At 46.1% G+C, this 27,257-nt stretch overlaps 1 protein-coding gene and 1 pseudogene across 1 annotated transcript in view; both read right to left on the bottom strand.

Annotated features, from left to right (window-relative positions):
* Positions 1-27,257, bottom strand: part of LOC126106257 (endothelin-converting enzyme homolog) — a 593,945-nt gene that overhangs the window by 90,341 nt on the left and 476,347 nt on the right. The window contains exon 13 of the mRNA XM_049912482.1: positions 9,360-9,536. Coding sequence (XP_049768439.1) covers positions 9,360-9,536 — 177 coding nt within the window. The remainder of the gene's footprint in view (positions 1-9,359; positions 9,537-27,257) is intronic.
* On the bottom strand, positions 13,399-13,515 carry LOC126107205 (5S ribosomal RNA; annotated as a pseudogene).

The following is a 27,257-nucleotide window of genomic DNA, read 5'->3' as shown; positions in this document are numbered from 1 at the left end:
CATTTGTCGAGACGGGCCGCACGTCCGGCTCTTAACCTCGCTCAAACTCCCTGTGGTGGTGGTGGTGCTGTGTTGGGGCTTATGGGCGCTCAACATCGACGTCATCAGCGCCCTGACACACATTAAAAGGAACGAATGTGGACAGACCTAACAAAACTAAAGCACACACTCAAAGAAAGCAGGAAAAGAAGGAAAATGCTACATAAGAAAGTAAGACCTAAGGAAAGGGGAAACATAGCAACAAGAATGTCACAGGAAATTGTTATTGGCTGGCCACTTACATAAAATATGGGCGAGCTTGTCACACAGCGAGCAAATTAAAATCCTCTCTCTAAAATCTTTGTAAAAACATTTGACAGGGCACAGAACTTTAAAACTTTAACGACATTCGTCCGAGTGTTGCCTAAAAGAGATGGCAGGTCCGCTGGCAAGTCAGCCGCGACCCGATGGTCAGAAAATAAAACGCAGTCCAATAAAACGTGGCGCACAGTGACCTGGACGCCGCAAGCACCACACATTGGAGGGTCCTCTCGCCGGAGCAGGAAGCCATGCTTCATAGGGCTGTGGCCTATCCGAAGCCGAGTGAGGAGAACCTCGTCCCGTCTACGGGGATGGAAGGAAGTACACCACACACGCGTTGTGGGCTTGACTATACGGAGCTTATTGTCAGTCACTTCCAGCCACTCATCCTCCGACCGACGCATGACCCGTGAGCTCAACAGCGAGGTGAGTGCGTGCAAGGGGATAGTACACTGAGATACTTGTGGGGCGAGACACGCCTCCTTGGCTGCGAGATCTGCCCTTTCATTCCCAGCAACGCCGACATGCCCCGGAACCCAGCAGAAAGCTACAACCTTCCCCAGTCGCTGTAGTCGGAGGAGGGCATCCTGGATGGCCTGGACTATTTTGTCTGCCGGATGCGAACGTTGCAATGAGTGAAGGGCACTGAGTGAATCGGAACAGCCAAGAAATTTAGGAGAGGAAGAATGTCTCATGTGTTCCAGTGCCCGCAAGATCGCAGACAATTCTGGTATCAAAGACAGTAAAAGTCTGAGGCAGTCGGATCTTGAGAACACGATATGGAAAAACAACTGAGCAACCAACAGAATCCCCTTGTTTCGACCCATCCGTAAAAACAGCTACATAGTCGTGGTGCTCAGATAAAATGGCAGAAAATGCTGCATTAAAAACGGTGGCAGGAGTGCAATCTCTCTTGTACTGCAGTAAATCTAAAATCACTCCGGGCGTCTTCAGTAACCAGGGTGGCAGGCGGTTAAAACCTTGGATTTGGGGTTGTACAGACTCCACACCGAGGGACTCTAGCACACGTTGCACACGTATCCCAAACGGCAACGTAGCCCGGGGACGGCGAGGAAAAAGGCGGTCCAGAGGTGGATGGGCAACAAGTTGGTGAGCAGGCGAGCTGGGAGCTGCAAGAAACTTACAAGCCTGGCGCACCAGCAGGAGCTGCCGCCGGATGGTAAGTGGCAAGTTCGACAGACTCAGCACAGAGGCTGGGTACGGGACTGGTCCGATAAGCACCCGTCGCCAGTCGAATCCCAGCATGGTGAACAGCGTCAAGGATCCACAAATAAGATGGCCTCATTGACCCCATATACTGTGCACCCATAGTCCACTCGTGTACGCACAAAAGCTCCATAAAACTGAAGGAGACGCGCCCTGTCAAACTCCCTGTCATCAAATATGGCCGCCCTATCCATCCTCAAAACGACTGCCTAACTGAAAACAATGTTTGACAAAAATTGCGAATATTCTAAAAGTAAACACAAAAACATATATGGCATATTGAAAAAGTGGAAAATTTCCGGGCGATAACAATTTAATTTCCGATTTTTTGTATGTGCCACCGTTTATTCGCAAATAATGTCCTTGTGCCGTGATTTTGCTTTTCCCAGTTTTTATGCTAAACATGAAAAACAAATAAAAAGACATAATTACTCATCTACCTCTTTAAACTTTAGAATGCTGCTGCTAGTTTCGTGTCTTTAAATTTACTTATTACCAAAAACACAGTTCTCTCACTGGAATGCCGGCCGCGGTGGTCTAGCGGTTCTGGCGCTGCAGTTCGGAACCGCGGGACTGCTACGGTCGCAGGTTCGAATCCTGCCTCGGGCATGGGTGTGTGTGATATCCTTAGGTTGGTTAGGTTTAAGTAGTTCTAAGTTCTAGGGGACTTATGACCTAAGATGTTGAGTCCGATAGTGCTCAGAGCCATTTGAACCATTTTTTTCTCACTCGAATACCATATTCCGACCTCTCCTTAATACATGGTACATATCCTACTAATTAGGCTGTGATTGCTCTACTAGCCGCATCCGTAGACACTTTATTTTAATCGGCCAAAGCATTACCGAGACATGAGCTTCTGACCTTTCATAAATGTACAATTTTTAAGACAGCAATAACTTTTAAACTATTATATATTTTTGTGGCGCGTCTAGGTAGTTTAGTTTTACATATTTCTCTGGAATATAAATTCCTCCACGCGCGAAAACACGGCCATACGCGCCCCTGCCAAGCCCTGGGATTTTCCCAAGGCCGAGTAGGCGCTAGTCGCTCGCCAGCCACGTGATCTGCGGCGGGGAACTGCCAGTCTAATCTCACCACCCCCCACAACTTGTACGCTCACAGCTCTGATTTCCGGTACTTTATTATGATGGTGATTTCTCACTATGTAGATCCGCGTCGACAAAATATTTTGGCATTCCAAGGAGAAAGAAACGCCTGTGTCATGTATATGACACTTTCTCCCCTGTTTCTCGATAGTACAAAACCTGCTGCTCTTCTTTGAACTTGCTCGATGTACTCCGTTAATCTCATCTGGTAAGGATCTCGCACCGTGCAGCAGTAATCCCAAACAGGACGGAAAAAGGTACTGTAGGTAGTCTCTTTAGTAATTCTGATGCATCTTCTAAGAATTCTGCTAAACAATCGCAATCTTTGCTTCGCCTTCCCCACAGTTTCTATGCGTTCTTTCCAATTTTTGTTGTTTATAATTGTTATTTTTAGGTAAGTTCGATTTACCGCCTTTTGATTAATTTATGGTGTAACCGAAGTTTAACGGATTCCTTTTAGCACACATATGGATGACCTCACACTTTCCATTTTTAGGGTCAGTCGCCAATTTTCGCACCTTACATATCTTTTCTAAATCGTTTTGCAATTTGTTTGGGTCTTCTGGTGAGATAACTGGATGATAAGTGACAGCGTCATCTGCAATCAACCTAAAACTGCTGGCCAGACTGTCTCCAAAATCGTTTATATAGATAAGGAACAGCAGAGGGCCTCTAGCACTACCTTGAGGAACGCCAGAAATCATTTCTGTGTCACTCGATGAGTTTCTGTTAATTAGTACGAACTATGACATCGCTGACAAGAAACCACGAATCTCTTCGCATAACTGAGACGATATACCATAAGCACGAAATCTGAGGTACAGCGTCAAAAGTCTTCTAGAAATGTAGAAATACGGAATCAGTTTGAAATCCCTTGTCAACAGCACTCAACAGTTCGTGAGAGTAAAGAGCTAGTTGTGTTTCACAAGAACGATGATCTCTAAATCCATGTTGACTGTGTGTCACTAGACCCTTCTCCTCGAAGTAAATCATAATGCTCGAACACAATGTATGTTGCAAAATCCTGCTGCATATGGACGTTAGTGATATGGGCCTGTAATCTGGTGTGATCTTATCTGGCTTTTTAGCATACCCGCATTCGATTTATTTTAACGACATTCATCTTACAGCGTGTTTCAAAAATGACCGGTATATTTGAAACGGCAATAAAAACTAAACGAGCAGCGATAGAAATACACCGTTTGTTGCAATATGCTTGGGACAACAGTACATTTTCAGGCGGACAAACTTTCGAAATTACAGTAGTTACAATTTTCAACAACAGATGGCCCTGCAAGTGATGTGAAAGATATAGAATACAACGCAGTCTGTGGGTGCTCCATTCTGTACGTCGTCTTTCCGCTGTAAGCGTGTGCTGTTCACAACGTGCAAGTGTGCTGTGCACAACATGGTTTATTCCTTAGAACAGAGGATTTTTCTGGTGTTGGAATTCCACCGCCTAGAACACAGTGTTTTTGCAACAAGACGAAGTTTTCAACAGAGGTTTAATGTAACCAAAGGACCGAAAAGCGATACAATAAAGGATCTGTTTGAAAAATTTCAACGGACTGGGAATGTAACGGACGAACGTGCTGGAAAGGTAGGACGACCGCGTACGGCAACCACAGAGGGCAACGCGCAGCTAGTGCAGCAGGTGATCCGACAGCGGCCTCGGGTTTCCGTTCGCCGTGTTGCAGCTGCGGTCCAAATGGCGCCAACGTCCACGTATCGTCTCATGCGCCAGAGTTTACACCTCTATCCATACAAAATTCAAACGCGGCAACCCCTCAGCGCCGCTACCATTGCTGCACGAGAGACATTCACTAACGATATAGTGCACAGGATTGATGACGGCGATATGCATGTGGGCAGCATTTGGTTTACTGACGAAGCTTATTTTTACCTGGACGGCTTTGTCAATAAACAGAACTGGCGCATATGGGGAACCCGAAAGCCCCATGTTGCAGTCCCATCGTCCCTGCATCCTCAAAAAGTACTGGTCTGGGCCGCCATTTCTTCCAAAGGAATCATTGGCCCATTTTTCAGATCGGAAACGATTACTGCATCTCGCTATCTGGACATTCTTCGTGAATTTGTGGCGGTACAAACTGCCTTAGACGACACTGCGAACACCTCATGGTTTATGCAAGATGGTGCCCGGCCACATCGCACGGCCGACGTCTTTAATTTCCTGAATGAATATTTTGATGATCGTGTGATTGCTTTGGGCTATCCGAAACATACAGGAGGCGGCGTGGATTGGCCTCCCTATTCGCCAGACATGAACCCCTGTGACTTCTTTCTGTGGGGACATGTGAAAGACGAGGTGTACCGCCAGAATCCAGAAACAATTGAACAGCTGAAGCAGTACATCTCATCTGCATGTGAAGCCATTCCGCCAGACACGTTGTCAAAGGTTTCGGGTAATTTCATTCAGAGACTACGCCATATTATTGCTGCGCATGGTGGATATGTGGAAAATATCGTACTATAGAGTTTCCCAGACCGCAGTGCCATCTGTTGTTGACAATTGTAACTACTGTAATTTCGAAAGTTTGTCTGCCTGAAAATGTACTGTTGTCCCAAGCATATTGCAACAAACGGTGTATTTTTACCGCTGCTCGTTTAGTTTGTATTGCCGTTTCAAATATACCGGTCATTTTTGAAACACCCTGTAAATGGTACTTACACCCGCCAGGGTAGCCGAGAGCGCTAACGCGCTGCTTCCTGGACGCGGGTAGGCCCGTCGGCCCCGGATCGAATCCGCACGGCGGATTACTGATGAGCTCCGGTATGCCGGCCAGCGTGGATGTAGTTTATAGACGGTTTTCCACACCCTGTAAGGTGAATACCGGGCTGGTACCCACGTTCCGCCTCAGTTACACGACTCACAGACATTTTCACATGTTCGCACTCTTTCATGGCGTACACTAAATGCAAACAGCTGGGGTACCGTAATTACGTCCTGGGGGGTTCGGGGTGATGGCAGAAAGGGCACCCGGTCGGGGTGATGGCAGAAAGGGCCACCCTCTTCAACACTGCCAAATCAACAGTAACACGACCGACCCCACGTTGCAGCGGGACAACGCCCAAAGAAAGAAATCTTAAATGCTACTTACAAGGCCGCCAGTTACCACGATACTGGACACCATAAACATCCAACAATAACAGCAGCAGCAATAATAATAATAACAACAGCATCTGACTGCCAGATGAGAGAGCTAACGGTGGCGGCCTCCTTTATGCTGTTCGATAGGAGGGTGCAGCTTCGTTCCTCAGTTCGATGTCCGTCAGCGGTCCAGAGCCGGCAGGCGCTTATCCGCGTCGATTCGTGGGTCGACAAGCTAAAGATACCTCCACTGCCGACACATACGCTGTCTGGCAATGTTCTCTTGTCATCAGTCGTTGCTAGCACGCTGTATGCATTTCCTCATAACGACATGCGACTACGCCCTTTCATCAGCCCGACTACCAATGTACTGGATTGGAACATAAGTCCCGTTTCTATATCTGAAAATTTTGCGTGGATAATAAATGGTTTTGGCGGTGCGTTTCATGTTATTCGATAGAGGCCTATGTGCTCTACAAAAGTGTGTGTTCGATTTTTGGGCTCTTAATTAGGAGCGGGACTCACGACCGCTGACTACTCAATGAGATTCCAGGCAGAAGACGTATTTGGAGACGCCCCGTCTAGCTTTAGGGTACCAACCTGAGACTCTGCCACCATACAACCCCACAATCAGGAGTGGTAGTCTGGGGTGTCATTTCATTTCATAGCAGAGCTCCTGTGGATGTGAGCCGCGGCACACTTACAGAATAGTGGTACGTTGACGGTGTCCTACTGTCTGCTTTGTAGCCCTTCGTGGCAAGCCATCCTGTGCTTACATTTCAGCAAGATAGCGGCCGCCCGCACGAGCCGAGAGTTCCTACTGCTTGCCTTTGTGCTTGCTTAACCCTATCGGATCCCTCTCCAACTGAGAACCCTTGGAGCATTATGGGCAAGGCTCTTCAGTAAGCTCGCGATTCTGGCGATCTAATGCGCCAACTGGACACAGTTTGGTACTCTTATCCCTCAGTGGGACATCCAACAACTCTTTCGGCGAATGCGAAACCGAATAACTGCTTGCATAAGGGCCGCAGGTCGACCAATGCGTTGTTCCCTAGCTCAATTTGAGAAACTCTATCTCCTGAATAAATAATCAAGTATTTCTGAAATTGCAATTTGTCTGTACATGTACATGACGTAGCGAAGTCGTTTCTTTTATTTTTGAGCAACATCATGACAGGAAGGCCAAGAAAGATATAGTGTAGGGCTGTATTCTTCCGCTTCTTTTCTTCAGTCTGTACGTCAAAGGCAATAATGCCTACAAAAGTAAAGTTGAGAAGTAACATTCAGCGTGCAACGATATAAAGGATAAGTTTCGGTGATGACACTGAAATTCTCATTGAAAGTGAGGAACTGCAGGACCTGTTGTACAGTAAGAAACGGTTCAAATGGCTCTGAGCACTATGGCACTTAACATCTGAGGTCATCAGTCCCCTAGAACTTAGGGCTACTTAAACCTAACTAACCTAAGGACACCACACACATCCATACCCGAGGCAGGATTCGAACCTGCAACCGTAGCAGCAGCGCGGTTCCAGACTGAGGCGCCAGGAACCGCTCGGCCATAGCGGCCGGCGGAGCATAGCATTGTATGGTAAAAAAACTGTGAACTGCGGGACAACAAAAGAGAATCGAAGCGTTTGAAACGCTGCGAGACAAAAATAGATTGAAAGCTAGGCGGAATGATGAGAAAATGAGGTATTCCGAAAAATATCGGCGGAGAGCAACGTGCCACTTAAGTCAACTACACAGGCTAAAACTGTAGGGAAAGACACAGATTGGCATATATATAAGAAATGACTGACGTACACTATGTGATCAAAAGTATCCGCACACTCCCAAAAACATACGTTTTTCATATTAGGTGCATTCTGCTGCAACCTACTGCCAGGTACTCCACATCAGCGACCTCAGTAGTCATTAGACATCGTGAGAGAGCAGAATGGGGCGCTCTGCGGAACTGACGGACTTCGAACGTGGTCAGGTGATTGGGTGCCACTTGTGTCATACGTCTATACGCGAGATTTCCACACGCCTAAACATCCCTAGGTCCACTGTTTCCGATGTGATAGTGAAGTGGAAACGTAAAGGACACGTACAGCACAAAAGCGTACAGGCCGACCTCGTTTCTGACTGACAGAAACCGCCGACAGTTGAAGAGGGTCGTAAGGTGCAATAAGCAGACATATATCCAGAACATTACACAGGAATTCCAAACTGCATCAGGATCCACTGCAAGTACTATGACAGACGGGGGATGAGAAAACTTGGATTTCATGTTCGAGCGGATCCTCATAAGCCACACATCACGCCGGTAAATGCCAAACGACGCCTCGCTTGGCGTAAGGAGCAGAACTTAGGACGTTTGACCAGTGTAAAAACGTCGTGTGGAGTGACGAATCATAGTAGACAATGTGGCGATCCGATGTCAGAGCGTGGGTATGGAAAACGCCAGGTGAACGTCATCTGCCACCTTGTGTAGTACAAATGGTTCAAATGGCTCTGAGCACTATGGGACTTAACATCTGAGGCCATCAGTCTCGTAGGCTTAGAACTGCTTAAACCCAACTAACCAAAGACCATCACACACATCCATGCCCGAGGCAGGATTCAAACCTGCAACAGCACCGCGGTTCCCGACTGAAGCTCCTAGAACCGCTCGGCCACAGCGGCCGGCTGTGTAGTACAACAGGAAAATTCGGAGGCGGTGGTGTTACGGTGTGGTCGATTTTTCATAGAGGAGGCTTGCACCCCTTTGTTTTTTTGCGTGGCACTATCACGGCACAGGCCTACATTGATATTTTAAGCAGCTTTTTGCTTCCCACTGTTGAAGAGCAATTCGGGGATGGCGATTGCATCTCTCAACACGATCGAGCACCTGCTCGTAATGCGCGGCTTGTGGCGGAGTGGTTACACGACAATAACATCCCTGTAATGGACTGGCCTGCACAGGGGCCTGAGCCGAATGCTATAGAACACCATTGGGTTGTTTTGGAATGCCGACTTCGTGCCAGGCCTCACCTACTGACGTCGATATCTCTCCTCAGTGCAGCTTTCCATAAAGAATGGGCTGCCATTCCCCAAGAAACTTGCAGCACCTGAGTGAACGTATGCCTGCGAGAGTGTAAGCTGTCATAAAGGCTAAGGGTGGACCAACACCATGTTGAATTCCAGCATCACCTCTGGTAGCTGAGTGGTCAGCGTGACAGACTGTCAATCCTAATGGCCCGGGTTCGATTCCCGGCTGGGCCCGGAAATTTTCTCCGCTCAGGGACTGGGTGTTGTGTTGTCCTAATCATCATTATTTCATCCCCATCGATGCGCAGGTCGCCGAAGTGGCGTCAAATTGAAAGACCTGCACCAGGCGAACGGTCTACCCGACGGGAGGCCCTAGCCACACGACATTTCCATTTTTACCGATGGAGGGCGCGACGAACTTGTAAGTCATTTTCAGCCAGGTGTCCGGATACCTTTGATCACATAGTGTAGTGTGCAGGTGTGATTGTGAGATGAAGACATTGGCACTGTAGATGGAATCGTAGCGATCCGTAACAAACCAGTCAGAACAACGACGGCCCAATGGTAGGTAGGTGTTAGCACAGTGTGTGCTGACTGACCTCCTGGTAGTACTCCTCAAAGGTGGTCCTGTTGGCCAGCCAGTCGGGGAAGGCGACCAGCCGGCTCATGGCGCGGACCTTCGTGATGGTGGCCTCTTTGGTGGTCTGGTCCAGCCAGTCAGAGAGCGTCACCAGCGTCTCAAACGCCTTCTGGATGTCCTCGATCATTTCCTCCACCTGTCACAGAGGTGTTCAAAATATAGCTGTCTCTCTCAGCGACATGAAAATCCATTGAAAGTCGTAACACTCAGTAAGAATTGACAGAGAAATTTCAAAAAGAAAAGTAAATAAGGTTACCAGCTATGAGTGACTGTTTCGTGGGAGATGGTTTACACAGATTGGCCGCAACTGGCCTCTCCCTAGTGACAAGAAATGCACAGACGATGAAGAGGCTTTAGACCAAAAAGGAAACATCGCCCGCTTGACATCATATTTCATGGAGTAAAAGGCACAGATAGCAGATATTGGCCTCAGCAATCGATACCGGGCGAAAAATTGGTGCTTAGTCTATACTAATAATAAAAGTGCAAACCCACCGTGTGTCTCTGTTTGAACACGGTAATCCCCCAAACAACTAGATCAATGTTCATGGGATTTTCACTTACGGCTTGGGAATAGTTTGAAGCAATGTGTATGCTTCATTTGATCAAAATAGTATTTTGGAAATACTGATACCTATATTTAAACTTTTAGTAGTCTACACACCTTAGTATGAGAGGCGTTGAATAATTAATGCTACACATTTTTTTCCCCTGAGCAACTTAATTTGAAAAATTGCGAAATGTATTGTGGGACATTGTGGAATAGTTCGCTGCCGTTATGTAGACAGGAGTGACACCACCAGCAGTCGACCAATGGTGTAAACGCCCAGAAGATGACCCATACGTCGGGTTGAAACCGGTTCGTGGTATAATAATAATAAATGCGATTAAGATTGATTAATCATACTAATCGCTGCTTCATATCCACAACCATGTTGTCCAAAAATTGTGGAAGATTCCCATTTCAGCCACTATAGTTTTGTGAAGTCCCGATACGTAGCAGGCGCTATACATAGCCTTCAAAATCGCATCTGTTACGAGTTGCGTTCCAAGCAGAGAACTGTCATTGAATTATCTTTGGCGGAAAACCGTGTCATCGTAGATATTCATAGGCACTTGGAGACTGTATACGAACACCCGGAAGGGAACAAAAGCACGGTGAGACGTTGGGTGAGGCGTCTGTTATGGTGGCAACACCGTCGCTCTAATAAGTCCGACCTTCAGCGTGCCGGCCGGCCGCGTAGAACTGTGACTCCTACAGTGTTGGTACGTGCGGACACTCTCATTCGAGATGGTCGACGGATCGCAGTCAAACACCTCGGTGGTCAACTTGACGTCTCTGTCGGTAGTGCTAATACACCCCCCGCTAGTTGGGGTACTCAAAGGTGTGTGCCTGCTAGGTTCTTTGCCGCCTAACAGAAGACCCCGAAGAGCAACGAAGGACCATTCTGCACGGAAATGCTGATCGTGACAATTCTTTGTCGAACATGGATGGGTTCATCACGTCGAACCGGAAACAAATCATGAATTCATACAGTTCAGGGGCGCACCCTCAACCTGTAAAGTCACGGCGACGGTTTTCTGGGACTCTACATCTACATCGACATCTACATCTACATGGTCACTCTGCAATTCACACTTAAGTGCCTGGCAGAGGGTTCATCGAACCATTTTCATGCTACTTCTCTACCATTCCACTCTCGAACGGCGCGTGGGAAAAAGGGGCACCTAAACCTTTCCGTTCGAGCTCTGATTTCTCTTATTTCATTACGATGATCATTTCTCCCTACGTAGGTGGGTGTCAACAAAATATTTTCGCTTTCGGAAGAGAAATTTCGTGAACAGATCTCGCCGCAAAGAAAACGGCCTTTGTTTCAGTGACTGCCACCCAAACTCGCGTATCATATCAGTGACACTCTCACCCCTATTGCGCGACAACACGAAACGGGCTGCCCTTCTCTTCACTTTTTCGATGTCCTCTGTCAATAGTGCCTGGTAAGGATCCCACACCGCGCAGCAATATTCCAGCAGAGGACGGAAAAGTGTAATGTAGGCTGTCTCTTTAGTGGGTTTGTCGCATCTTCTAAGTGTTCTGCCAACAAAGCGCAGTCTTTGTTTCGCCTTCCCCACAATATTATCTAAATGGTCTTTCCAATTTAAGTTGCTCGTAATTGTAATTCTTACGTATTTAGTCAAATTGACAGCCCTTAGATTTGTGCGATTTATCGTATACCTAAAATTTATCGGATTTCTTTTAGTACCCATTTGGATGATCTCACACTTTTCTGTGTTCAGTGCCAATTGCCACTTTTTGCACTATACAGAAATTCTCTCTAGATCATTTTGTAATTGGAATTGATCGTCTGATGATTTTACTAGACGGTAAATTACAGCGTCATCTGCAGACAATCTAAGGGGGCTGCTCAGAGAATCACCTAGATCATTTATATAAATCAGGAACATTACCTTTCGGACCGCCAGATATCAGTTCTGTTCTACTCGATGTTTTACCGTCTATCACACGAATCCCGTCACACAACTGAGACGATACTCCATATGCACGCAATTTGATTAGCAGTCGCTTGCGAGGAACGGTATCAAAATCCTTCTGGAAATATAGGAATATGGAATCGATCTGAGATTCCTTCTCGACAGCACTCATTACTTCATGGGAATAAAGAGCTAGCTGTGTTGCACAAGAACGATATATTGTGAATCCGTGTTGGTTATGTATCAATAAGTCATTTTCTTGACGGTGATTCATAATGTTCGAGTACAGTATATGCTCCAAAATCGTACTGCAAATTGAGGTCAGTGATATGGGTCTGTAATTCAATGGGTTACTCCTATTTCCTCTCTTTTATATTGGTGTGACCTTTCCTACTTTGCAGCCTATAGGAGCAGACATTTCGACATGTGAGCGGTAGTATATGATTGCTAAGAAAGGCGCTATTGTGTCTGCATACTCTGAAAGGAACCTGAATGGTGTACCATCTGGACAAGAAGACTTGCCTTTCTTAAGTGATTAGAGTTGTATCGCAACACCTAAGATATCTACTTTTATGTTACTCACGCTAACAGGCTATTCTGTTTGATGTCCTTCTTGGTCCAACGATCAAATCTGAAGTGTATTGTGCTACCCTCAGGACTCTGAGGAAATTACTTCAGCGTGTTCGTCGCCACAAGAATGCAAACAAACGCCTCCTTCTTCAATATATCGCAAGGTCTCACACAAGTCTGCGCATTCGAGAAGAGTTTATAAAAATCATTGGACTGTTGTTCCTTATCCGCACTACAGCATGGATCTCGCGCCTTCTGAGTTCTGTTTGTCTGGGGCCAATCAGAGGTGCATTCCGCGGGAAGACCGGAAGGTTAGTCATGCAACAGGACGTGGGCTGCGACATCGACAAGTAGAGCGGCCCCATTCATGCATACAGCCCTCCCAGTAAGATGGCGTAAGGCCGGTGCATTTAACGGAGATGATGCTAAAAGCGAAAAGAGTGGGGAATAATATGATGCATTGGAATCCTGTTTTCCGAAGAATAATGTGATTAGCATTTACAGTAGGTCAGTCCTCTTGTGGCACTACTACTAGGACTGTTGATGTTTTTAAAAGTATCGAGGATCCCGTTTATCAGTATTTTAAAAATGATCGCGTTCCACCCTCGATATATCAACAAAAAGAATCGAAATATCGATATGTCGACGGAAGAATTTCCGACGCACGTGCCTACAAATATATCGGCTGCACATGGTAAATATACTTCCAGTTTTACAGCTGTATATTTAAGTATAAGCACTCCGTCATCAGGCCACAAGTGGCCCATCGGCACCACCCGACCGCCGTGTCATCCTCAGTTGAGGATGCGGATAGGAGGGGCGTGTGGTCAGCACACTGCTCTCCCGGTCGTTACGATGGTTTTCTTTGACCGGAGCCGCTACTATTCGGTCGAGTAGCTCGTCAGTAGGCATCACGAAGCTGAGTGCACCCCGAAAAATGGCAACAGCGCATGGCTGCTGGATGGTCACCCATTCAAGTGCCGGCCACGCCCGACAGCGCTTAACTTCGGTGATCTGACGGGAACCGGTGTATCCACTGCGGCAAGGCCGTTGCCATATTTAAGTATTGATTCATTGTTATATATTCTGTACATCAACAAACTAGCAGCCTGCTTCTCTCCCTTAGAGCAGGAATGGAAAGGAGAACGATGCACATACGTGGAAAATGCAGGTCTCATATTGGATTTGTCAGAGATAGTTCATGTCAACTTCCTTGTTTCTTTTCATTTCTAGAGACGCCAGCGTCCTAGCAGTTGGAAAGTCAAAACTGCGTGGTGAAGCTGAACGTTGCAGTTTCTGTTGTTTTGTTTTTGTTCATCATTTTCAGCAACTGTTTTTTTGAAGAATGCCGATTTGGAGAAATACCACACCAGTTGCGTTAAAATTTGGTTTTTCATGCAGTTTCCTCGCATCAGAAAACTTGTTATACCATTCACACTGCCAGCCTTCAGTGCAATCGGACTTCTTCTTCCTGCCACTTATACTTTTTTCACACAGTCAAAGAAAAGGCTGAACGTGATGAAAGCTCAAAAATGGTAATATTCCTTCTCACAGTGAAAGTAAAATTATGTTATACTATATACTACCCCCCCCCCCCCTACCCATGAACCATGGACCTCGCCGTTGGTGGGGAGGCTTGCGTGCCTCAGCGATACAGATGGCCGTACCGTAGGTCCAACCACAACGGAGGCGTAACTGTTGAGAGGCCAGACAAACGTGTGGTTCCTAAAGAGGGGCAGCAGCCTTTTCAGTAGTTGCAGGGGCAACAGTCTGGATGATTGACTGATCTGACCTTGTAACACTAACCGAAACGGCCTTGCTGTGCTGGTACTGCGAACGGCTAAAGCAACGGAAAACTACGGCCGTAATTTTTCCCGAGGGCATGCAGCTTTACTGCATGGTTAAATGATGATGGCGTCCTCTTGTGTAAAATATTCCGGAGGTAAAATAGTCCCCCATTCGGAACTCCGGTCGGAGACTACTCAAGAGGAAGTCGTTATCAGGAGAAAGAAAACTGGCGTTCTACAAATCGGAGCGTGGAATGTCAGACCCCTTAATCGGGCATGTAGGTTAGAAAATTTAAAAAGTGATATGGATAGGTTAAAGTTAGATATAGTGGGAATTAGTGAAGTTCGGTGGCAGGACGAACAAGACTTTTGGTCAGGTGAATACAGGGTTATAAATACAAAATCAAATAGGGGTAATGCAGGAGTAGGTTTAATAATGAATAAAAAAATAGGAGTTCGGGTAAGCTACTACAAACAGCGTAGTGAACGCATTATTGTGGCCAAGATAGACACGAATCCCATGCCTACTACAGTAGTACAAGTTTATATGCCAACTAGCACTGCAGATGATGAAGAAATTGATGAAATGTATGATGAGATAAAAGAAATTATTCAGGTAGTGAAGGGAGACGAAAATTTAATAGTCATGGGTGACCGGAATTCGAGAGTAGGAAAAGGGAGAGAAGGAAACATACCAGGTGAATATGGATTGAGGGTAAGAAATGAAAGAGAAAGCCGATGGTAGAAATTTGCACAGAGCATAACTTAATCATAGCTAACAATTGGTTCAAGAATCATAAAAGAAGGTTGTATGCTTGGAAGAAGCCTGGAGATACTAGAAGGTATCAGATAATTTAATGGTAAGACAGAGATTTAGGAACCAGGTATTAAATTGTAAGACATTTCCAGGGGCAGATGTGGACTCTGACCACAATCTATTGGTTATGAACTGTAGATTAAAACTGAAGAAACTGCAAAAGGTGGGAATTTAAGGAGATGGGTTCTGGATAAACTGACTAAACCAGAGGAGCATTAGGGAACAATTGACAGGAATGGGAGAAAGAAATACAGTAGAAGGAGAATGGGTAGCTCTGAGGGATGAAGTAGTGAAGGCAGCAGAGGATCAAGAAGGTAAAAAGACGAGGACTAGTAGAAATCCTTGGGAAACAGAAGAAATATTTAATTTAATTGATGAAAGGAGAAAATATAAACATGTAGTAAATGAAGCAGGCAAAAAGGAATACAAACGTCTCAAAAATGATATCGACAGGAAGTGCAAAATGGCTAAGCAGGGATGGCTCGAGGACAAATGTAAGGATGTAGAGGCTTATCTCACTAGGGGCAAGGTAGACACTGCCTACAGGAAAATTAAAGAGACCTTTGGAGAAAAGAGAACCACTTGTATGAATATCAAGAGCTCAGATGGAAACCCAGTTCTAAGCAAAGAAGGGAAAGCAGAAAGGTGGAAGGAGTATACACAGGGTCAGTACAAGGGTGAAGTACTTGAGGGCAATATAACGGAAATGGAAGAGGATGTAGATGAAGATGTAATGAGAGATACGATACTGCGTGAAGAGTTTGACATAGCACTGAAAGACCTGAGTCGAAACAATTCCCCGGGGAAATCTGTACAGACGAATGGAAAAACTGGTAGAAGCCAACCTTGGGAAAGATCAGTTTGGATTCCGTAGAAATGTTGGAACACGTGAGGCAATACTGACTCTACGACTCATCTTAGAAGAAAGATTAAGGAAAGGAAAACCTACGTTTATAGCACCTGTAGACTTAGAGAAAGTTTTTTAGAATGTTGACTGGAATACCCTCTTTCAAATTCTAAAGTTGGCAGGGGTAAAATACAGGGAGTGAAAGGCTATTTACAATTTGTACAGAAACCAGATGGCAGTTGTAAGAGTCGAGGGGCATGAAAGGGAAGCAGTGGTTGGGAAGGGAGTGAGACAGGATTGTAGCCTCTTCCCGATGTTATTCAATCTGTATATTGAGCAAGCAGTAAAGGAAACAAAAGAAAAATTCATGGAGAAGAAATAAAAACTTTGAGGTTCACCAATGACATTGTAATTCTGTCAGATACAACGAAGGACTTGGAAGAGCAGTTGAACGGAATGGACAGTATCTTGAAAGGAGGATATAAGATGAACATCAACAAAAGCAAAACGAGGATAATGGAATGAAGTCGAATTAAGTCGGGTGATGCTGAGGGAATTAGATTAGCAAATGAGACTCTTAACTTGAAGTAGTAAAGGAGTTTTGCTATTTGGGGAGCAAAATAACTGATGATGGTCGAAGTATGGAGGATATAAAATGTAGACTGACAATGGCAAGGAGAGCGTTTCTGAAGAAGAAAAATTTGTTAACATCGAGTATAGATTTAAGTGTCAGGAAGTCGTTTCTGAAAATATTTGTATGGAGTGTAGCCTTGTATGGAAGTGAAACATGGACGATAAATAGTTTGGACAAATAGAGAATAGATGCTTTCGAAATGTGGTGCTGCAGAAGAATGCTGAAGATTAGATGGGTAGATCACATAACTAATGAGGAGGTATTGAACAGGATTGGGGAGAAGAGGAGTATGTGGCAAGAAGAAGGGACCGGTTGGTAGGACATGTTCTGAGGCATCAGGGGATCACAAGTTTAGCAGCGTGGAGGGTAAAAATCGTAGAGGGAGACCAAGAGATGAATATACTAAACAGATTCAAAAGGATGTGGGTTGCAGTGAGTTCTGGGAGATGAAGAAGCTTGCACAGGAAAGAGTAGCATGGAGAGCTGCATCAAACCAGTCTCTGGACTGAAGACCACAACAACAACAACAACAACAATTTCGAAGCCGGCTGCTGTGGCCGAGCTGTTCTAGGCACTTCAGTCCGGATCCACGCGGCTGCTACGGTCGCAGGTTCGAATCCTGCGCCGGCCGCGGTGGTCTAGCGGTTTTAGGCGCGCAGTCCTTAACCGCGCGACTGCTACGGTTGCAGGTTCGAATCCTGCCTCGGGCATGGATGTGTGTGATGTCCTTAGGTTAGTTAGGTTTAAGTAGTTCTAAGTTCTAGGGGACTGATGACCACAGATGTTAAGTCCCATAGTGCTCAGAGCCATTTGAACTCGAATCCTGCCTCGGGCATGGATGTGTCTGATGTCCTTAGGTTAGTTAGATTTACGTCGTTCTAAGTCTAGGGGACTGATGACCTCATATCTTAGGTCCCATGGCTTAGAGCCATTTCAACCATTTTTGAAAAATTTGAAAAAAGCAGTTTCAAATATTTACAGAAAATTGCTAATAAAGTGTAATAAAAAATAAAAATAGCGGTTCTCGATATTGATTTTCGGTATTGATACATCGTTACGTCTGAGAGAAACAATTCACCCTTATATCGTTATATTTTGGAAGTGTATCTACACTACTGGCCATTAAATTTGCAGATGATTAAACGGGTATTCATTGGTCAAATATATTATACTAGAACTGACATGTGGTTACATTTTTACACAAATTGGGTGCATAAAGCCTGAGAAATCAGTACCCAGAGCAATCACCTCTGGTCGTAATAACGGCCTTGATACGCCTGGGCATTGAGTCAAACAGAGCTTGGATGGCATGTACAGGTACAGCTGCCCAGGCAGCTTCATCACGATACCACAGTTCTTCAAGAGTAGTGACTGGCGTAGTGTGACGAGTCAGTTGCTCGGCCACTATCGACCAGACGTTTTCAATTGGTGAGAGATCTGGAGAATGTGCTGTACAGGGCAGCAGTCGAACATTTTTTGTATCCAGAAAGGCCCGTACAGGACCTGCAATCTGCGGTCGTGCATTATCCTGCTGAAATGTAGGTTTTTGCAGGGATCGAATGATGCGTACAGCCACGGGTCGTAACACATCTGAAATATAACATCCACTGTTCAAAGTGCCGTCAATGCGAACAAGAGGTGACCGAGACGTGCAATCAATGGCACTCCACACCAACACGCCGGGTGATACGCCAGTATGGCGATGACGAATACACGCTTCCAATGTGCGTTCACCGCGATGTCGCCAAACATCATGATGCTGTAAACAGAACCTGGATTCATCCGAGAAAATGACGTTTTGCATTCGTGCACCCACGTTCGTCTGTGAATACACCATCGGAGGCGCTCCTGTCTGTGATGCAGCGTCAAGGGTAACCGCAGCCATGGTTTCCAAGCTGATAGTCCATGCTGCTGCAAAGGTCGTCGAACTGTTCGTGCACATGGTTGTTGTCTTGGAAACGTCCCCATCTGTTGACTCAGGGATTGAGATGTGGCTAAACGATCCGCTACAGCCATGCGGATAAGATGGCTGTCATGTCGACTGCTAGTGATACGAGGCTGTTGGGATCCAGCACGGCGTTCCGTATTACTCTCGTGATCTCACCGATTCCATATTCTGCTAATAGTCATTCGATCTCGACCAACGCGAGCAGCAATGTCGCTATACGATAAACCGCAATCGCGATAGGCTACAATCCGCCCTTATCAAAGTCTGAAACGTGATGGTACGCATTTCTCCTCCTTACACGAGGCATCACAACGATGTTTCACCAGGCAACGCCGGTCTACTGCTGTTTGTGTATGAGAAATCGGTTGGAAACTTTCCTCATGCCAGCACGTTGTAGGTGTCGCCACCGGCGCCAACCTTGTGTGATGCTCTGAAAAGCTAATCATTTGCATATCACGGCATCGTCTTGCTGTCGGTTAAATTTCGCGTCTGTAGCACGTCATCTTCGTAGTGTAGCAATTTTAATGGCCGGTAGTGTATACATCGGAATATCGATGTTCTGTCAGCAGCCCTAGCTGCTATCGCAGATTTTACATTGTTCTTCAAACGGGTGACTCTTTCGTGCCATTTAGTGCGTTCTTTTGATGTTTTCCCAATTTTGTCCAATTAGACTCTGACACGAACACATGTCACTAAAAAGACTCCCACAGTGTGGAGACAATCATGAATATCAGAGCGAGTTTTCAATGGCATGTCCCAAGGAACATTGTATCGTAATTCGGAATAATACAGGCACTGCAACATCGTATTTATCTGACGACACTGGGAAAAGGACTTTCAAATATAACGTGTGCCCTGTAGGAATATACGTAATGGATGTACGAGTACCGGTCAAATGGCAGCCGGCACGGTAGCTCAGCGTGTTGTGTGAGAGGAATTAAAAAAAATCTGAATGAATAGATCAACGACGAACTTGACCGGGAGTCATGGTACGTCCGCCGCGAGTCGTCATTCCATTATACAGCTGATGGTTGTCTACATTCGCAAGTGAAAATATAGTTCATATCCTCCAATGTGTGGTGCTTGTGGTGTGCAGATCACTGTCGACGACCTTTTGTTGGACTGAGTTTCATTTTGCGACCTGCATGCCGCGGCGGATTTGCCGACTGATCTGCCTTGTATTTTAGGTAACGTTCAAACGAATGTGATTGGAGTTTTAAAGTTTTGTGAATTGTACAACGTTTTTTTCAAGACGTTAGAGATGGCTTCAATGTATTCACAGCGCTACTGGCTCACCCACTTTTTTTTGTGAGTGGTCACCCAGCGACTTTTCCCTGTGCCTTTCTTTTAGCTCCTCTATCGTTTTACTTGTGTTTTCATCTCATATGCAGTACATTTTACTCTTTCTCCGATCGTTAGCACGTGTGAGATAGAGTGGTTGTGCTGTCACATCGAGTGAGATGGAAGTGAAAAAAATGGTTCGAATGGCTCTGAGCGCTATGGGACTTAACTTGTGAGGTCATCAGTCCCCTAGAACTTAGAACTACTTAAACCTAACTAACCTAAGTACATCACACACACCCATGCCCGAGGCAGGATTCGAACCTGCGGTCCTTTAATTGCGTAACGGCCCTGATAGCCTCGACGTTGAACGCCTGTGAGCTCCAAACACACGCACACACATTTGTCTGGAGTGAAGAATAGGACGGAAGTGAAATGTGAATTACAATCATTTGAAAAGTTTTGAAACCTGATGTTACAGAGGAATGTTGAAGATAAGATGGGTGTATCGAGTAACTAATGAGGAGTTACCGAGTTGAATTGGAGGAAAAATTTATGTCACAGCTGGACTAAGAGAACAGATCGCTTGATTCGATATATCCTGAGGCAAACAGGAATCATCCACTTAGTAACGGAGGTAAAAGTGCGCGGAAAGGGAGAAGGTTTTTATTGTAGAGGGTTCAAAATGGTTCAAATGGCTCTAAGCACTATCCGACTTAACATCTGAGGTCATCAGTCCCCTAGACTTACAACTACTTAAACCTAACTAACCTTAGGACATCACACACATCCATGCCCGAGACAGGGTTCGAACCTGCGATCGTAGCAGCAACGCGGTTCCAGACTGAAGCGCCTAGAACGGCTCGGCCACAGCGGCCGGGTCCTTGTAAAGGGAGACGAAGTCTTGAGCACCGGTAAGCAGCTTCGAATGGATGTAAAAAAATGGTTAAAATGGCTCTGAGCACTATGGGACTTAACTTCTGAGGTCATCAGTCCCCTACACTTTGAACTACTTAAACCTAACTAACCTTAGGACGTCACACACATCCATGCCAGAGACAGGATTCGAACCTGCGATCGTAGCAGCAACGCGGTTCCAGACTGAAGCGCCTAGAACCGCTCGGCCACACCTGCGGGCAATGGATGTACGAGGACGTGCTGAGAAGTATGGCCCCGGAAGTTTTAATTCTCATCTAAAATGGCCTGAAGCATTTCATGTCATGCATATTAATCAGTCGACGTCACAGTTCGGCTGTCGCAGTTTGCAGCTCTCTGCCGTTAGAGGACTCCGAATTGTAGGGTGTAAGATGGCGGTGTGTAACGTAACTATGTCGGTGCAGAAGAAACAGCTTGCTGTAATCGAGTTCCTATCCGCAGAAAAATTCTTCCGCATATAGGGCACTGCCTCTTTCAACACGACAATGCCAGACGACACGCGACCGCTGCGACAATCCGAGGCCTTCAGTTCACTGTCATCGATCACCCTCCATACAGTCCCGGCTTGGCCCCATCCGATTTTCATCTGTTTCTAAAACTTAAAACCACCATCGACGTCGCCATTTCGATAGTGATGAAAACGGTGCAAGCAAAGGTGAGGTTGTCATTCGACAGTGACGGTATCAAACGTTTCTCGCTGGGTTCGTTGGCAGGGTGACTATATTGAGATGTAAATATGTGAGACGAAGAAAAAAATGTGTAATGTTAATAAAGTTTGATTTGTTTAAAAATTTTTATGAGTTTTCACATAAAATACTCTGGGGCAGTACTTTTCAGCACGACGTCGTATAAGGGGCAGTCAAATTAAAACGAGACATGTAGAAAAAATCAAGTAGACTGTTTGTTATTACAAAAGTAATCGTCGTAACTGTTGATAAATTTATCCCACTGTCAGACAGGATGTGCATTTTCTTCGTCCCAAGCTCCAAGAATATGGAAGTCTGCCCGCATCTCGTGGTCGTACGGTAGCGTTCTCGCTTCCCACGCCCGGGATCCCGGGTTCGATTCCCGGCGGGGTCAGGGATTTTCTCTGCCTCGTGATGGCTGGGTGTTATGTGCTGTCCTTAGGTTAGTTAGGTTTAAGTAGTTGTAAGTTCTAGGGGACTGATGACCATAGATGTTAAGTCCCATAGTGCTCAGAGCCATTTGAATCATTTTTTTATGGAAGTCTCGTGGCGAGTCATCGGGACTGTATGGAGCATGTGCGTGGACTTTACACCGAAACTTCTACAGTGAAGTCGAAGCAGCCTTGGCAACGTTTGGGCGGACATTATGCTACAACAGAACCATGTAGTTTTGCCATGCGATTTCCACGTTTTTGAAACAGGTAAGATATACATTGGTGGCCGTCGATTTGCTTCGGATGAAGAGATGCACTCTTGGGTACAATAATGGCCCATAGGCAACCGCAAACGTATTTCCGTTGTCCAAGATTTTTCCGAAGGTGTCACAGAGATGCTGTTAATGTGTTAACGGTGTGACTGGCTCTCTCACGTTTTTTTTTTTATAAGTCGTCAGCCAGTGACATTTATCTGTGTCCTTCTTTTAGCTCCTTTGTCGTTTCACTGGTGTTTTGACGTGATGTACAGCACGAGATAACTTCTCTGTTTCACCATCTTGTCTCACTGTGGAAAGAATTCATTAACAGTTATAGACATGACTTTCGAAATATGAACAGCTTTTTCCACCTGTCTCGTTTTCATTTGACCGCCCCTTATAAATCAGTAATTATGTAGATCTGAAGAGACTACACAACATAGAGTAGGGTGAAGAGCTCTATCAGCAACAGCGACAAGAAATCAGAGACACGAAAGAAAAAAACACTAATATGTGCGGAAGTACAAAAATTTACTGTAATCCACATAAAAATTACCACGCGTCCTAAATTACGATAGTGGATTTTATGAGTAACTATTTACAACTGGCAGATTAAAACTGTGTGCCCGACCGAGACTTGAACTCGGGACCTTTGCCTTTCGCGGGCAAGTGCTTCTGTAAAGTTTGGAAGGTAGGAGACGAGGTACTGGCGGAAGTAAAGCTGTGAGTACCGGGCGTGAGTCGTGCTTCGGTAGATCAGTGGTAGAGCACTTGCCCGCGAAAGGCAAAGGTCCCGAGTTCGAGTCTCTGTCGGGCACACAGTTTTAATGTGCCAGGAAGTGTCATATCAGCGCAAAGTCCGCTGCAGAGTGAAAATCTCATTCTGGAAACATCCCCCAGGCTGTGGCTAAGCCATGTTTCCGCAATATCCTTTCTTTCAGGAGTGCTAGTTCTGCAAGGTTCGCAGGAGAGCTTCTGTAAATTTTGGAAGGTAGGAGACGAGGTACTGGCAGAAGTAAAGCTGTGAGTACCGGGCGTGAGTCGTGCTTCGGTAGCTCAGTTGGTAGAGCACTTGCCCGCGAAGGCAAAGGTACCGAGTTCGAGTCTCGTTCGGGCACACAGTTTTAAGCTACCAGGAAGTTTCATATCAGCGCACACTCCGCTGCAGAGTGAAAATCTCATTCTATTTACAACTGTTATAAGCGATAAAGTCTTCCAGGAAATATCTGTGAAGAATCCGCATTAACCATTGGCCATGTTCCCCACTAGAAGTCCAGCGCTGATCTCCCGCTGTTATTGTAGACTGAAGCGCTAAAGGAACTGGTATAGGCATGCGTATTCAAATACTGAGATGTAAGTTTAAGTAGTTCTAAGTTCTAGGGGACTGATGACCTCAGATGTTAAGTCCCATAGTGCTCAGAGCTATTTTGAAATACAGAGATGTGTAAACAGGCAGAATGCGGCGCTGCGGTCGGCAACGCTTATATAAGACAACAAGTGTCCCGAGCAGTTGTTAGACCGGTTACTGCTGCTACAATGGCACGTTATCAAGATGTGAGTGAGTTTGAGCGATAGAAGACATCATCTCCGAGGTAGCGATGAACTGGGGATTTCCCCGTACAACTGTGTAACTAGTGTACCGTGAATATCAGGAATCCGGTAAAACATCAAATCTCCGAAATCTCTGCGGCCCACAAAATACGAGGGTTGTTTTTTAAGTAAGGGCCGTTCACACGTATAGTCCCATAGTTCGCGCGGACGCCGCAACAAGCCACCGCGCCACTTGCCGGCATCCTTCCCGTTCACACTTATGCAAGTTGCAGCTCTGTAGCTGACGTGTACGCATCGCTGTGCTACTTTATAATGTTTACGATTATTGAATCGCCCGCCGCGTGTGAGATACGGTCAGTGATACGTTTTTTGACAGCGAGAAGCCTATCAGCTGCAGAAATTCATCGTCAGTTAACAGAAGTTTATGGTTTGAATGCAATGAGTGAAGGTAAAGTGCGTCAATGGGTTAGAGAGTTTAAAAATGGCCGTCAAAACGTCCATGACGAAGAACGCTCAGGCCGGCCCTCTGTGATCACTGATGATTTGGTGGCTGCAGTCGAAACAAAGATTCGTGAGGACAGAAGATTCACAATTTCCACTCTTTCTTTGGAATTTCCACAAGTTTCAAGATCGGTTTTGTACAAAATTGTGTCTGAAAACCTAAACTTTAAGAAACTGTGTTCTCGGTGGGTGCCCAGACTCCTCACAGAGGACCACAAAGGGAAGAGATTTGCCACTTCATTGGACTTTTTGATTCATTACGAGGAAGAAGGGGATGACATTTTGAGTCAAATTGTCACTGGAGATGAACCATGGGTATCCCATATCACTCGCGACAATCGATGGAATGGCGACACACAACCTCACCCGTCAAGGTCAAAGCCAAACAGACGCTGTCAAAGCGCAAGATTATGGCAACTGTGTTCTGGGACCGGCGCGGTGTTTTGCTAGTGGATTTTATGCTACGAGGATCGACAATCAACTCAGATGCCTACTGTGCAACTCTAAAGAAGCTCCGCAGAGCAATTCAAAACAAAAGGCGTGGCATGCTGACAAAAGAAGTTTTGCTCCTGCACGATAACGCTAGGCCTCACACCTCTCAAAAGAGTCGGGATTTGATTGATTCTTTTGGCTGGGAAGTTTTGGACCATGCACCATACAGCCCCGACCTTGCTCCTAGCGATTTTCACCTTTTCCGGTACCTGAAACACCATCTTGGCGGGCAGCGCTTCAATGACGACGATGAAGTGAAAGCGGCCGTGAACTCTTGGCAGTCGGAGCAGGCGGCCGAATTCTTTGAAGAGCGAATTAAAACCTCAGTTGTACGGTATGACAAGTGCTTAAATAAACAAGGCAACTATGGAGAAAAATAGGTAAAAGTGTGTAGAATCAGAAAATAAAAGTTTTTTTTACAAAAGTATTTGTATCTTTTTTTAAAAATAAAAACGGCCCTTAATTAAAAAACAACCCTCGTATCCTGCAACAACGGGACCAACGACGACTCATGAGAATCGTTCAACGTGACGGAAGTGCAACTCTTTCGCAAATTGCCGCAGATTTCAATGCTGGGCCAACAGAATGTCAGTGTGTCAACCATTCACCGAAATATCATCGATATTGGCTTTTGGAGTCGAAGGCCCACTCACGTATCCTTGATGATTGTACGAGACAAAGCTTTACGCCTCGCCCGGGCCCGTCAACCCTGACATTGGACTGTAGATGACTGGAAATTTGTTGCCTGGTTGGACGAGTGTCAAATCGTATCGAGCGGATGGATGTGTACAGCTATGGACACAATCTCATGAACCCATGGACCCTGCGTGTCAGCAGGGGACTGTTCGAGGTGGTGGAGGCTCTGTAATGGTGTGCGGTGTGTGCAATTGAAGTGACATGGGACCCCTCATACTTCTAGATCCGACTATGACAGGTGACAAGTACGTAAGCATTCTGTCGGATCACCTGCGTCCATTCATGCCCATTGTGCATTCCGATGGACTTGAGCGATTCCAGCAGGACAATGCGATACCCCACACGTCCAAAATTGCTACTGGGTGGATCCGGGAACAGTCTTCTGAGTTTAAACGCTTTCGCTGGCCACCACACTCCCCAGACGTTGACATTACTGAGCATGAAGGTGATGTGTTGGCAGAAGAGCCAACACCGTATTGCTAGAGGAGGCCGAAATGCACGCTATAAGCTCACGCAGATTGGCGTGAGGTCTGGAACAGTTATGGGAATTGAGTCTAATAAATAAAGTACGAAGCTCTTGGAATACTTAACTTTAATCCATAATTGGAGAACATCGGTCTGATGGTACATAATTTGAATGTCAATATAAACGGGTAATGGCGCCTTGCTAGGTCGTAGCAAATGACGTAGCTGAAGGCTATGCTAACCATCGTTTCGGCAAATGAGAGCGTATTGGTCCGTGTAGCTTCGCTAGCAAAGTCGGCTGTACAACTGGGGCGAGTGCTAGGACGTGTCTCTAGACCTGCCATGTGGCGGCGCTCGGTCTGCAATCACTGACAGTGGCGACACGCGGGTCCGACGTATACTAGCGGATCGCTAGGCTACCACCTAGCAAGTGTGGTGTTTGGCGGTGACACCACAGAAGGTGGTATCTGTACAGATACCGTTGGTGATCTTGCAGCTGTCGAAGAATGAAATTACAATGAAATAAAACCTTTAGCAGCTTACAGGCGTTGATAAATATCAACGGGTACAGTTGAAAAATGTTACTTGAACCCGGGACCCCCTGCTTGCATCGCAGACGTTCTATTCGATTGAGCCTCCGAGGACAAAGAAGAAATTGCGACTGCAGGCACTTATCTCTAACACGCTTTCCAACTTTTTGTACACGCACTACATTTTTAGTTCTCCTGCCCACTACACTCATTTCTCGCGGTAGTCAATCTACCGATTCCGGTAAGAGTTTGCCTTATTTATATGAAGATGGTATCTATTCTTTTGGGCATGTCCGAAAGAACAGATACCATCTTCATATAAACAAGGCCTACCGACCAATGATCTTCTTCAGTGCAGATGCACTCACATTGCCCAAACTCTTACGGGAATCGGTAGATTGACTACCGCGAGTAATGTGCGCAGTGGGCAGGAGCACTAAAAATGTATTGTGGGTCTCACGGGGAGCGTGCCAGGGATAAATCCCACCAGACGCACTGTCCTCTGTGTCCTAGGCGGCTCAGTCGGATAGAGTGTCTGCCATGTAAGCCGGAGCTCCCGGGTTGGAGTCCCGGTCGGGGCACACATACACTCCTGGAAATGGAAAAAAGAACACATTGACACCGGTGTGTCAGACCCACCATACTTGCTCCGGACACTGCGAGAGGGCTGTACAAGCAATGATCACACGCACGGCACAGCGGACACACCAGGAACCGCGGTTTTGGCCGTCGAATGGCGCTAGCTGCGCAGCATTTGTGCACCGCCGCCGTCAGTGTCAGCCAGTTTGTCGTGGCATACGGAGCTCCATCGCAGTCTTTAACACTGGTAGCATGCCGCGACAGCGTGGACGTGAACCGTATGTGCAGTTGACGGACTTTGAGCGAGGGCGTATAGTGGGCATGCGGGAGGCCGGGTGGACGTACCGCCGAATTGC

The sequence above is a fragment of the Schistocerca cancellata genome, chromosome 10, assembly GCF_023864275.1.
Source record: "Schistocerca cancellata isolate TAMUIC-IGC-003103 chromosome 10, iqSchCanc2.1, whole genome shotgun sequence".
NCBI classification, from domain to species: Eukaryota; Metazoa; Arthropoda; class Insecta; order Orthoptera; family Acrididae; genus Schistocerca; species Schistocerca cancellata.
This window is presented reverse-complemented; position numbering and strand designations above follow the sequence as displayed.